Source organism: Mustela nivalis, assembly GCF_964662115.1.
Source record: "Mustela nivalis genome assembly, chromosome: 5".
NCBI classification, from domain to species: Eukaryota; Metazoa; Chordata; class Mammalia; order Carnivora; family Mustelidae; genus Mustela; species Mustela nivalis.
In genome coordinates this window covers 25,158,109-25,172,147 of record NC_139024.1, presented here as the reverse complement: position 1 = coordinate 25,172,147, position 14,039 = coordinate 25,158,109, and the positions used below count along the sequence as shown (strand labels likewise).

The 14,039-nt window shown below is 36.4% G+C and overlaps 1 protein-coding gene across 5 annotated transcripts in view; it reads right to left on the bottom strand.

Moving 5' to 3' along the window:
• ATG5 (autophagy related 5) overlaps positions 1-14,039 on the bottom strand; it is a 128,203-nt gene that overhangs the window by 78,031 nt on the left and 36,133 nt on the right. For all 5 annotated transcript variants that reach the window (XM_082732101.1, XM_082732097.1, XM_082732099.1 and 2 more), the window contains one exon: positions 4,298-4,460. In XM_082732101.1, coding sequence (XP_082588227.1) covers positions 4,298-4,460 — 163 coding nt within the window. The remainder of the gene's footprint in view (positions 1-4,297; positions 4,461-14,039) is intronic.

Sequence of the window (14,039 nt, the reverse complement as noted above, 5' to 3'; positions counted from 1 at the left end):
CAGAGCAGGTGACAATGAAGATGCACGTTAAAATAGAAGTAGGAATTAGACAAAAAGATGGAAAGGGCATTTTAGGCAGAAGGAATACTACACCCACATTTTACCAATTTACTTTAATGTAGGTAACATTCAGTCTTTTATCCCAAAATATATTCTTTTTAAAAAAGATTTTATTATTTTTGCGTGCACGTGTGAAAGTGTGTGAGTGAGCACACTAGCTTGGGGGCCAGGGGAAGAGAAGCACAGTCCCACTGAGCAGGGACCCCAAAGCAGGGCTTGATTCTGGACTCTGGGATCATGACCTAGGCCAAAGGCAGATGTTTAACCAACTGAGCCACCCAGGTGCCTCTGTTTTTGTTTTCTTTTGTTTTGTTTTAAAGATTTTATTTATTTGACAGAGAGAGAGCACAAGCAGGGGGAACAGCAGGCAGTGGGAGAGGGAGAAGCAAGCTCAATCCCAGGCCCCTGAGCCGAAGGCAAACACTTAACTGACTTAGCCACCCAGACGCCCCCAAAATATATCCTCTGGCAACAACATTTACGTAGTTAAAAATTTCCTAAATGAATATTTTAGTTTTTTAAAAGTAGAATAAATAGGTGGCGCCTGGGTGGCTCAGTGGGTTAAGCCGCTGCCTTCGGCTCAGGTCATGATCTCAGAGTCCTGGGATCGAGCCCCGCATCGGGCTCTCTGCTCAGCAGGGAGCCTGCTTCCTCCTCTCTCTCTGCCTGCCTCTCTGCCTGCTTGTGATCTCTCTCTGTCAAATAAATAAATAAAATCTTTAAAAAAAAAAAAAAAAAAAAAAAAGTAGAATAAATAAACTACCAATACCAAGGTCTCCAGTACCCACAGGGTACCCTACACAGAAGATTTTGAGTGTAACCTCAATCATTACCAATACAAACAATACCAGCTACGAAAAAAATGTATAGCTAAAAATAAAAATGGAATAAAGTACATTTTAACCACATACCATTTTAAATCAGATTTAATGAAACTCAATTTGAAAAGTAATTTAATAAATTTTTTTAATTTAACAAAATTAAACTTAGCAATGCTAACTTTAAAACAGTTGTATATGCAAGAAATAATAGGCGCTAAGATAAAAACAGGAAAAAAGAAATATTAGGCCAAAAAACAGCAATGCAGTTATTAGACCAAGTCCAATAATTAAGTACTTAGACTAAGTCGTTATACCAAGTTCTGAATGTGACATTTCAACTCATGCTTTAGGTGAATGATAAATATGAGCTGTTGGTCTGGTCAACCTTCTGTGAGCTGCCAAGTGTTTTCTAAGAGGTCAGAGAGTAAAATTGTAGGTTGTGGGCCACATGATCTCTGTTAGAACTATTTAGCTCCGCTACTACAGCATGAAAGCAGTCACAGGCAATAAACAAATAAATGGGTGTGGAAGGGTTCTAACAAATATTCATTTATTTACAAAAAAGGTGGCTGGCCCATGATCATAGTTTGCCAACCCCTGTTCTAGGGTCTCCAACATGACTTCTCAACAATTCTTTTTATCAAAACAGCTTTACTTCCTTTCGTGCACTTTCACATAAACTGTAGGAGTGTTTCGTTAAAGCCTCCAGGACACCTATAAAAGAACATAGCAGATCGTCTCTTGTTCCACATATAAAGAAACTGAAGCTTGAAGGGATTGAGTGAGTTGCCCTATGGAGCTGCTAGGAGAGCTGAGACGAAACAACTTTTTTTTCCCCCCTTTCTCAAGATTTATTTATTTGAGAGAGAGAGAGCATGAAAGAGGGCAGAGGGAGACAGAATCTCAAGGAGATCTGCACTGAGAGTGGAGCTGATGCAGGCCTTGATCTAATGAACCTGAGATCATGACCTGAGCTGAAACCAAGTCAAATGTTTAACTGACTGTGCCACCCAGGTGTCCCTAAACATTCTTAACCACCACCCACCATGCCCAAGCCTCCAATGCCCCAAGTGAAATATTTCAAGCATTTTTAGAATCCTCTGCTGAATCCCAAAGCTCTCTATAGCAGACTCACCACACTCACTATAGATTTCAAGAGCACCTATTTAAATACCAATTAAAATTATTCACTTCAATTCTGAAGCCAAATTATTCTCATATCCCTGCTTTCTTGACAAGATTTGGCCTTCTTCCTTTTAGGTTATCTTATTCACAAGTCTCCTAAAATTTCAGTTCATCTTCAAATAGCCAGCAAGAAAAAGGAAAAAGTACACTTTCTTAAAGGGCTGTAAGCTCTTTTAATAGGAATTTGTATATTCAGTAAGATAAAAGAGGCAAAGGCCTGCCTTTGCAGGGTTTGTAATCTTATTTAGAATCTAATCTAATCTAATTTAGAAATACTAGACACACAAATATAAAACTAACTCCATGAAACACAAATCTAAAGACCAACTCCATGAAACTTAAATCTAAGAGATTTAAAAGAAATGAGAACATTTAATGTAGAGTACAGAGTGTCATAAAATATGTACCTTTGCATTACTGAAGTCTCAGATAATGCCGTTTTGCATATCGAAACTTTAATACTAAATAATTACAAACACCTCCGTGACATGGTGACAATATAGTCCAAAAGATAAAAATGGTTCAGGTTTTTTTAAAATTACGGTTTTTTTCTGGGAGGGGTTGGGGGGGAAGGTGGGTCTTCTATTTTATTCCTAGTTATTGCCATGAAAGTTTACCTTATATTGAACTAATTCCCTATCCAAAAATAACTACAAAAGATGGATAAAACATAGGCAGTTGTTGCTTTACACAACAGTGCAGGCCTGGAAAAGTGACCATGAAACCACATAAAGTGATCTCAATAATCAAATGTGTGATCTTTAAAAATTGTGCAAACATTAAAAGCTCAGTTATAAATATATAAAACTAATGTGTTTAGTACACTGTAATCTAAAACATTAGAAATGCTGAGAATTCAAGCCCTTTATTTACTGCTCTGTAAAAACTTGAAGCACAGTTTGAATAGTGCGCTTGCTTTCTTGACACATACCCTACAAGGAAGCATCTTTCCTAAACCTTGCCAAGCTGTCATATTCCTTTCTAAGTCTGGATCAATTTCCAAACATGTTACCGTTTGCATTTCCAATGTCATGAAATATCTCTGAGAGATCCTTTAATGCTAAGTTTTTTGCCAGCATCACTTTCTCTGGGATAAATTCACCCTTTTTGTCACAACCTCTACCTCATTTATGTGGAGAGTTCACCTTCACTAATTTCCTGTGGCTGCATATCTAGTCTTTCAAAAGGCGGTAGTGGTAGTGTCAACATTCCCCCAGTCAGTAGTTTCCTCTATAATTCCACTATTTTAGTAAAATGCTGCTATCAGCATTATCACTTTTTGTTTCTCTGCCATACTTTCATCTTTCTTGGCCAATTACCTCTCTCAATTATGCAATTTTATAAAATGTTATATGGGCTTATCTGGAGACAAGGAGGCAACCCAACTACATGCTTTGCTGTCTGTGGGTAAAATAAATAACAGATGACTAATGATGATTCACTGACAGACACTGAAAGAAGTGATGTGACTGGTCTTTGATCATGATGCATATCTGTTGTTAAATGACTCATGGACTAAAGAGTTAGCAATATAGCTTATACTTCATGTAATTTCAGTTAATACACAGTACCAAGTGAAATTTGAACCATTCTGTTAAGGACCTGGTATTATTTAACTACAGCATGTTAACTGAAATTCATGCATACTGGACCCATGCAAAACAATGGCTACCTGTAAATAAGACAAATGTGTTGAAGGCATTCGAAGACAATCAATGCAGGCAAGATTAAGGAGCTAGGATCTAAAAGATGAAAAATATAGAGGGGAGCTGCAGATTCCTCTCAGCTTTCCCCTTGAATGTATTTTCTAAATCCCAGCCAGGAGAGAAAGAATCCAAGTTCAAAGCAAGTCTTAGTACTCCGAGAAAGCAGGTGTTGGAGTCTGTGCTCTACCTATGGGGAGGTACTCTAGCATGCACACAAGGTACTCAGTTGTAATTCTAGAAAGATCATGGCTAGCAATAAGGGTACTTTCTCCAGAAGCTAAATGCAGGAAGTTTATACCATCTGATGTTATGGGCAAAGCAACTCTAATGCTAGAAAATCCATAAAGAGAAGGATATAGTACAATGTAAGGGAATACTACAAGGTAGCTTCTTTGCAAAATTTTGTGTGTAGAGGCTGGAATTTAAACTTGTACCACTAATTCTAAGATGTACAAATTACTCACAGGATTATAGTTATTTCATACTTTATAAAGTGGTAGTCAGAAATTAAACTGCAATATTTACCATTTTGTAATCCCATCCATAGCTGTTTATGATCTTTCTTCTGCATTTCATTGATTACTTGACTTTTATGCTTTAATGCATCAGCTTCCTTCACACAAGACATAAAATGAGCTTCAATTGCATCCTTAGATGGACAGTGCAGAAGGTCCTTTTCTGGAAAACTCTACCAAAGGAAAAAAGCACATACATAAAACAGGTACACATATTAGAAAATTAGCTTTTTAAGGAAGTGTATCTCCCCCAATTAGCCAGTATTTTTAGCAAACCATCTGTTAACTTCCCAGAAAAGAGATTAAAGTATAATTACAAATACTTTTTAAATTTTAAGTTAAAAATCCCTAGCTACCTGGCATATTTTGTGCTTTTTCCAAATAACCTTTCTTATGTAACGATATATAGTCTAAAACAACATAAAAGAAAAAAAACAACATAAAAGAAGGATATTAAAGAGTAATAATTTAAAAAATAGCTTTGTGATCAGCCATTTAATACTGACAAGAATGTGGAAGGGAACGTACATACACTGCTAGTGAGGATAGAAAACAGGACAACCACTTTGGAAACAGTTTAGTAGTCTTTTAAAAAAGGTAAACATATACCTATCATCAGAACCAGTCATTCTACAACTAGGTAATGACCAAAGAGAACAAAATCCTCTGTCCACACAAAGACCTGTGTGTGAATATTCACAGTGGCTTTATATTTATAACAGCCAAAAACCAGGAAACATCCTAAATGTCAATAGGTAAATGAACACATAAATTGTAGTATAAAATTATCAAAGTGTACATTTTAACATGTATAGTTTGCTGTAGGTCAATTTGACCCTGATTAAGCTTTAAAACGTAGCTTTTAAGATAAAATAGCTAAATTTAGGGGCGCCTGGGTGGCTCAGTAGTTAAAGCCTCTGCCTTCAGCTCAGGTCATGATCCCAGGGTCCTGGGATCAAGCCTCACATCGGGCTCTCTGCTCAGCAGGGGGCCTGCCTCCTCCTCCTCCTCTCTCTCTCTGCCTACTTGTGATCTGTCTGTCAAATAAATAAAAATCTTTAAAAAAAAAAAACACACACACACAAATAGCTAAATTTATACCCTATACCTACACTGAATCTTTTAGGCAGTTGAAGCAATGATCACTGGACAGATAAGTGGTGTAAATGAGATGACTAATGCTCTTTTCACTGAAAAAAGAAAGGTTAGTAATAAGAGCCAACACTAACTGAACACTTACTGTGTGATGGACATTGCACTAATGCTTTTTATATGGACTATATAATTTCATCTTCGTAATGATCCTTGAGGTAAAAAGTACTATTATTGCTATTTCATAGATTTAAAAAAATTAATTAACTAGTTAATTAAAAAGCTCAGAGAGCAGACAGAGCCATATGTGGTCAAGCTAGGATTATTCTGACTCAGGAGTCCCAATTTTTAAGTACTATGCAATACCACTTCCTCCAAAAGACCTAAATACTTAAGATAATTATATTTGAACATTATTTTACCAAAAAGTCACGGTTCTGTAAGTCCTTTGATAAAAACTGAGACAAATAATATGGCAGAAAAAAGGCATTTAGTTATAACCTATTTGGACACTATTAACAGAAAACATTAAATTATCCAAGTAATGCAAAGTGCCAGAATGACTAGGAAACTTTAAGTACATGCCCTTCTACCAAAAGAAAAGGCACTTGACTACCTATTGCTATTTCTAAAGTTTATTTTTGAGATGCAAATGGAATCAGTCATCCCTCCTTCTGTTTAATAGAGTCTCATCTCACAGATCTGCTGAGTAAAAAGGGAAGCCACTATTTAACTACCCACTGGTCACAACTGCCTGGAGGAGAGGGGAACAGCTGAGACAAATTGTCTCTCTAGGTACAAAGGGATTCTAGATTCATGGTGCTCTTGAACTAAAAATCCATAAAGAATGAAGGTAGATGTTTTCAGACACAGACACAAAAGGGTAAAGAATATGAGAAAATATAAAAGTCTGTAAAAATGAAAAGGCAAAAGATGAGTATGAGAGAGAGAAAGGCAAAACTAAACAATGGGAGAGGATATGGATGGCAGAGAGAGGGTCCCCTGCCCTAATCATCTTTAAAATCAGCTGTATTTGCTTTGCTTAGGCTAGACTGAAGGCATTTGTCCTGACTTCCTGACCAGGATAAATAATAAAATGTACATCATATAAATTCTATTATATTCAAATGAATTAGCATTATAACAATTATTTCTGTTTAAGAAAACTTTAACTTTGTTATACTTGATCTCTTAATTTAGAATAGCTTTTTTGGATATTCTACAGTTCTCTATGCTGCTAATTTAATTGTCTATTTTGGTTACGTATGAATGGCAAACAATATGAAAGCTCATATTCCAAAGAAAATATTATTTCCATGTAGTTTGCATTTATGACTATTTAAGCTTATGTACTGTTAGAATTTCTTAAAAACTGTATACAATCTGATTATGAAAAAAAGGAGTTAGGGTCTCTCAAAACGGTGGTTTGAGAAATCAGGAGGGAAAACCCCACCAATTTCTAGTGTTGCTTCAGTACAGGCTGCTACTCCTTCTCAATCAGAGAAGGTACTGAAGTTTCCCCTTTCCCCGATTTCCACTGTTTTGCAGGTTTCTAAACTTAACCAGTGGGGACACCCATAATTGATAGCTGACAATTCCAAACAACTAGTCTCAACTGCAAATGAGGGGTCTCTCAAGACAGTGCATGTATTTGTATATGTATGCTTCAACAGAACATTCTACATCTCTATCTAGGAGAAAAGTGAACTACTTAATGAAATTAACTCAAAGGAAATACGAGATCAGTAACTGAAAGAGGCAACATCTACGTAGTCAGTCACCGCAACTGAATTAATTGTGGCAATGAATAAAGTGACAGATGTCTCAAAGCCCCCTCAGCTCCTACTTAAGAGATGTTCCTCCTTCCATGATTAGGTTGGGGTGGGAGTAGGAAATCCTTTTTTAAAAGCTTCACAGTAAGATTCCAGACAGACTCTTGATTCATTACATTCTTAATATCTTCTTATACACATCAGCAGTTGTGTTTAGGTGTGTATCTTTTCAGCCCAAACAAATTCTTGCAAATAAAGGTGTAAGTCTGACCCACATTTATTTACTTTCATGAATCTCCCAAGTCAGAATGCCTAATAAACTAATCTAATTTCACTTTTACAGAAGTAATCTGGAAAGTATCATTTACTTAGATATTATTACCAGTGTCCTTCAATTAAAATATTAATCCAGAGAGTCTGATTATAGATAAATGAAGCTGGAACTACTTAAAAGTGGGGAAAAAAAAAAAACTTTCAGTTTATTGATAATATTGCAAGCTCAGCACCAAAAGCAAGGGAAACAAAAGCAAAAAACAAACAAACAAACAAACAAAACAAAAAAAACAAAAAAGAAAACAAACCAAGTAGGACAAGAACAAACTAAAAGGTTTGTATACAGCAAAGAAAACCATCAACAAAATGAAAAGGCAACCTAGCATAGAGGAGAAAATTCTTGTGAATCATATATCTAGTAAAGGGGTAATATCCAAAATATATAATACAAGTCATCAAGAAAAACCAAACCTCCAATTAAAAAATAGGTAGAAGAGGGGCCCCTGGGTGGCTCAGTGGGTTAAGCCTCTGCCTTTGACTCAGGTCATGGTTTCAGGGTCCTGGGATCAAGCCCCGTATTGGGCTCTCTGCTCAGCAGGGAGCCTGCTTCCCCCACCCCCTGCCTGCCTCTCTGCCTACTTGTGATCTCTGTTTTCCAAATAAAATATTAAAAAAACAAAACAAAACAGGTAGAAGATCTGAACAGAGACTTTTTTTCCAAAGACATACATACAACAAATAGGCACATGATGCTAAACATCATTGATTCTCAGAGAAACACAAATCAAAACCACAATGAGATATCACTTCCCACCTATCAGAATGGCTATTACCAAAAAGATAAATAACAAACGTTGAGGATGTAGAGAAAAAGGAACCCTTTGTACTGATGGAATATAAACTGGTGCAGCCACTACAGAAAACAGAATGGAGGCTTCTCAAAAACTTAAAAATAAAATACATATAATCCAGCAACTCCACTTCTAAGTATTTATCCAAAGAAAATGAAACTGCTATCTCAGAAAGATACATGCACTCCCATATTCACTGCAGCATTATTTACAACAGCCAGGACATGGAGACAATCTAACTGTCTACTGATGGATGAATGGATAAAGAAGATGTAGTGTAGGTACAGAATGGAATACTATTCAACCATTAGAAAGAACAAGATCTCAACATTTGTGACAACATGGATGGACTCTGAGGCATTATCTGATTGAAGCAGGAAACAGAAAGATGCATGCCATAATGACCTCACTTATATGTGGAATCTAAACGGGGAAAAAATAAAGCTCATAGATATAGAGAATAAACTGATAGTTGGCCAGAGGTAGGGGGTGGTGGGTTAGGCAAAAAGGATGAAGGGTATTAAAAGGTACAAACTTCTAGTTATGAAATAAATAAGTCATGGGGATGTAACGTATAGCTTGAGGACTACAGTTAATGTAGTAATATTGCATATTTGAAAGTTGCTAAGAGAGTAAATCTTAATTCTTATGACAAAAAAATGTAACTATATATGATGATGGATGTTAACTAGCGATCTTTTTGCAAATATACAAATATCAAATTGTGTTACAAACTTAAAATATAATGCTGTATGTCAACTATACCTCAAGACAAGAGAGCAAAACAAAAAGTTTCCATATGATCCATAAAGAATCTAATACTCCATTAAAAATGCAAGAGTTGCTAATATAGTGTTACGGACTCAATGTTTGTGTCCCTCTAATATTCTCATGTTGAAAAGCCCTAATCCTCAGTGTGGCTGTATCTGGAGATGGAACCCTAAGGAATCAATTAAGGTTAAATGAGTTCATATGGGTGGGGCCCTGATCTAACAAGATTAGTGTCCTTCTAAGAAAAGACAATGAAGAGCTCCAGCATGCTAGCGATCTCTCTCTCTCCCTCTGGCTTTCGGTCTCACTCTTGCTCTCCACACACAAGGAGGAAAAGGACAGGACAGAGAGAGAAGGCAAATATCTGCACACCAGGAAGACAATCCTCACCGAAAACTGAACCCTGCTGGACCTTGATCGATTTTCCAGCCTCATGAACTGTGAGAAGATAAGTTTCTCTTGTTTTTAAGCCATCTAGTCTGTGGCATTTCATTATGGCAAAGTAAGCAAATTAACATACACAGCAACGTTATTTTCATTGCTGAGTCACCTCTAACACTAGACTCAGCATTCTACAAGGAAAGTACAAAGGCATAGTTTACAGGCTTACTTTTATTAAAATCTTAAGATTTCTTTCCAAGATCACTTTGGTGTGTGTGCATGTGGGGATAGGAAGGGAGATTTTTTGAATAATTTTCTAAGATATAATTTTCAGGTTGAGAGAAGAATATGCTATAAAAGTTAATGGGAATTAATGCTAAAATCAACACTAAAATTTGTTAAATTTTCTTGATTCTCTGAAATCTTTTTTTTTTTTTTTTTGGAGATTTTATTTTTAAGTAATCTCCACACTCAAAATGGGTCTCAAACTCACAACTCCAACATTAGCCAGGTGCCCCAATTTTCTTAAATCTTCTAATTTTACCAAGAGCCAATCTACAAACTTACCTTCAGCCAATCATTTGCTTCCCTCCTGGTACAATCTAAGTACTATTTCCCAACCTGTTTGCTAGATCGCATTCTGCGAATCTTTGAAATCCAGTTCAGTTAATTATTCCCATTTTCTTCCATATAAATCTGTAACCATTTTCTTTCTAATCACTGATTCTTATTAGTTGTTTCCAAAATAAAACAAGCACCCAAAGAAAAACAAAAAAAACGTCCTTCAACCTCAGCTTCCTTCTGGCTACAGTCCTCTCTCTTCTCCCCTTCAGAGCCAACCTTTAAGGTGACCAAGCTGGGAGTCAGTTCTTACCCATCCAATCTGTTCACTATCCTCACCACTCTTGCCAACTGTTGTCCTAATGATCAACAATGATACCTCCCAGGCCTTCTTTTAAGTCCTCATCAGACATCTAACACCTCTGAATATACTCCTTGAAGCAGTCATCCAAAAGTCTGTGGCACCACACTTATTTTTCTTAGTTTCTCATTCTCATTTCCAAAAGCCTATTCTGGCACCATTCTTTCTTTCTTTCTTTCTTTTTTTAAGATTTTACTTATTCATTTTATTTGATGGGAGGAGGAGCAGAGAGAGAGGGAGAAAATCTCCAGTAGAAAATCTCCTGTTTCAGGCTCCATCTCACAACCCTGAGATCACAATCTAAGCCAAAACCAAGAGTTGGCTCCTTAAATGATTGAGTCACCCAGGTGCCCCAAATGTTGGTATTTTTTAAGTTTCTAGTCTAGCACCTCGTTGCTTTTCTTTCATTCCACATACTGCCCTTCATAAACTTACCTACTTCCTCATCATTTATAGACTAGTACATCTCAATATCTTGTCTCCAGCCAAGATCCTTCCCATGACTAGGACCCATACACTCATTTATCTATGAGACATGGTGTAAGGCATAGGAGACTTCAGCAAATTCCAAAGTAAAGAAATAAGTTCCCCCGACTCCTCCTCCCTCATTTCCCATATTCAAGCAAGTTCTACTGAATCCATATCTTAAACAGATCTGAACCCATTCACTTTCAGCATTCCCAGAGCTGCTTTCCTAGTATAAACTAACAACTATCTGACATTTCTGAAAAACTTCGCAGCTGGGTCCAGGCCCCAAATCTTAACCCCTTTAATTCCACTTTCACATTTGGAGTCACAGGTATCTTCCTAAAATGCAAATCAGATCTTCTCACTCAGCTACTCTGCTCTTTCATGATAAAATCAAACTTCGTCCAAAGCCTTCAAGGTCTAAATGACTTAGATCTTCTGCTAACCTCTTCATCATAATCTCCTGCTCCATTTTCTTTCCTTTCTCTCACACACACATTCTCGGCCCCAATGATCTTGATTATCTGTCATCTGCTCAAACATTCTTTTAGCCATACTCTCTCATTTCTGTGCCTCTGCACAAAGTATCTCCTTTGCCTACAACACTTACTCCTTGCCTATCACTTGACCACTTATACAACTATCCAAAAATATCCTCCTCAATCTTCAGGTTCAGTTTCAACATTACTTCTTCCAAGAAATTTCTTACTTCCCAAGTGTAGGTTAAGTTTACAAAGTTCATATAGTTGATTCTATAATATTTATGTTCTTAGATCGTACTACTCTTAAGCTCCAGAAGGTAGAGACCAGGACTTTTCTCACTTGTGCTTTCTCAATAAACTTTGTAAGTTAAGTCAACTTCATTGAGATACAATTCAGAGTGAAATGTAGAAATTTTAAATGTACAGTTAAATAAACCAATACTACCTAAGTGTCAGCCCAAACAAGATATAAAATATTACTATCACACCCAAGACGTTCTTTGGTGCCCTTTGCAATCAGTTCCCTCATTATGACCCAACTAGCTGATCTGATTTGCAGCAAAAGATTAATAGCATTTTTTTACTTATTAGCATAATGTTTTTGAAATTCATCTATGTTACTCTATGTATAAATAGTTGCCTTCTGCTGCTAAGTACTACATCATTGGATTGATAAACCACTCTGTTCACCCAAAAACCTGTTAGTACACATTACAATTGTATCCAGAAGGATGCATGGGTGGCTCAGTCAGTCAGGTGTCTGCCTTCAGCTCAAGTCCTGATCCCAAGGTACTAGGATCAAGTCCCACACTGGGCTCCTTACTCAATGGGGAGCTTGCTTCCCCCTCTGCCTGTTGCTCCTCCGGCTTGTGCTCTCTAACAAATATATAAAATGCTTAAAAAAAAAAAAAAAAGATTGTATCCAAGTACACAAGTCTTTTGTGAACATGTTATCATTTTTCTTTGTTGTTTTTTTTTAAGATTTTATTTATTTATTTGACACCAAGAAAGAGTACGCACGAGCAGGCGACACGGCAGGTAGAGAGAGACAGAGAAGCACGTTCCCTGCTGAGCAGAGAGCTTGACATGGGGCTCTGTCTTATGGCCCTGAGATCATGAACAGAGCCAAAACCAAGTCGGAAGCTTAACCAGCTGAGCCACCAGGTGCCCTGAGCACTCACTGTGATTTAAACATACACCTCCCTGATGAATAAAGGTACTGAACATCTTTTCACATGCTAATTGTTCCTATATAAAGATACACATATTATATGCATGTATATTTATAAATAGTGTGTGTGTATATATATACACACACACACACATTTATGTATATATTTAAACTATTCAAGTTTTTTGGATTTGTTCCAAAGCAAATCATCTATTAGGGAACAATTTCAGCAAATTTTGTATTTACTTCTGTAAATACTGTCCATAAACAATACTAAATGAACACAAAAATTGCACCCAGCTAAACTGAGCCACAAAATATACAAAACGTAACCTCAGCAATAGACCCGTTACCTCAATTTATGTTACAAACTATACTCATCCACATTCAAAGCTACAATTTTGTCTGATTTGATAACTTTTCTTCCACCACTTCACTGGCAAGCTGTCATCCCTCTGATCCTCATCTCTACAAACTTAGTCTTTTTCTATATAAAGTGCCAAACTTGTGGTAGTATTTATGTATTTAACCATTTAACTTATGTAAAACTTTTACATTTTTTTAGGTTTTATTTTTTATTTTATTTTTATTAGCTTTTATTAGGTTCCTATCTTTTTTGTCACTAATAGTTTTTGGTTTTGTGCCCTTAATGCATTTTCCCCGTAAGTCCTGTGATTTTTAACAGCACCTTGTTTTTTAGGAATGCTTGTTTTGCAGTAAAGCAAAGCTACCCATAGAAGTGGTAGGAACAGACATCCTTTCCCTTTTTCCTGATCTTACAGTGAAACATTCAGTAAGCCACCGTTTAGCATGATTTTAGTTCTAGAGTTTTCATATTTACTCTTTGCCAAATCGAGGGGATTCCCTATTATTCCTAAGTTTGCTAAGAGTTTTGAAGATAAATGGGTACTGAATTTTGTCAAAAGCTTTTTTGGTAAGGATCTATGTGATTGCATGATTTTTTTCTATAAATGCGCTGAACTTCACTGATTCATTGATATTTGAATCGCCCTTATATTCCTGGGACAATCTCAACCAGGTTGTGGTGTACTATCCTTTATTGAAGATTCAGTTTGTTAGTGTTTTCTTAAGAGTGTTTGTATTTATGCTCATGAGGGATATTGGGCTGTATTTTTTTCCCCTTTAATATCCATTACACATTCTTGTATCAGTTACTCTGGCCTATTAAACAAACTGGGAAATAGTCCCTCCTCTTCTGTTTTCTGAAAAAAGTCTGTGAAGATTAGTACTATTTGTTCCTTAAATATTTGACAGAACTCATCAATGAAACTTTGTGAATTTCACTTTGTAATTTTTAATTACAAATCCAACTTCTTCATATATTTAGAGGCTACTCATTTCTATTTATTGTGTCAATTTCAGTAAATTATATTTTTGTTGAGTATGTCCATTTGTCAAATTCACTGGCATAAAGTTGTTCATTATATTTCCTACTATCCTTTTAATGGCTGTAGGATCAGTAGTAATATCCCATTTTTTGTTCCTGGTATCAGTAAGCTGTTTTTTCCTACCAACCCACACCTCTCCCCATGTACTTGAAAATCTGCA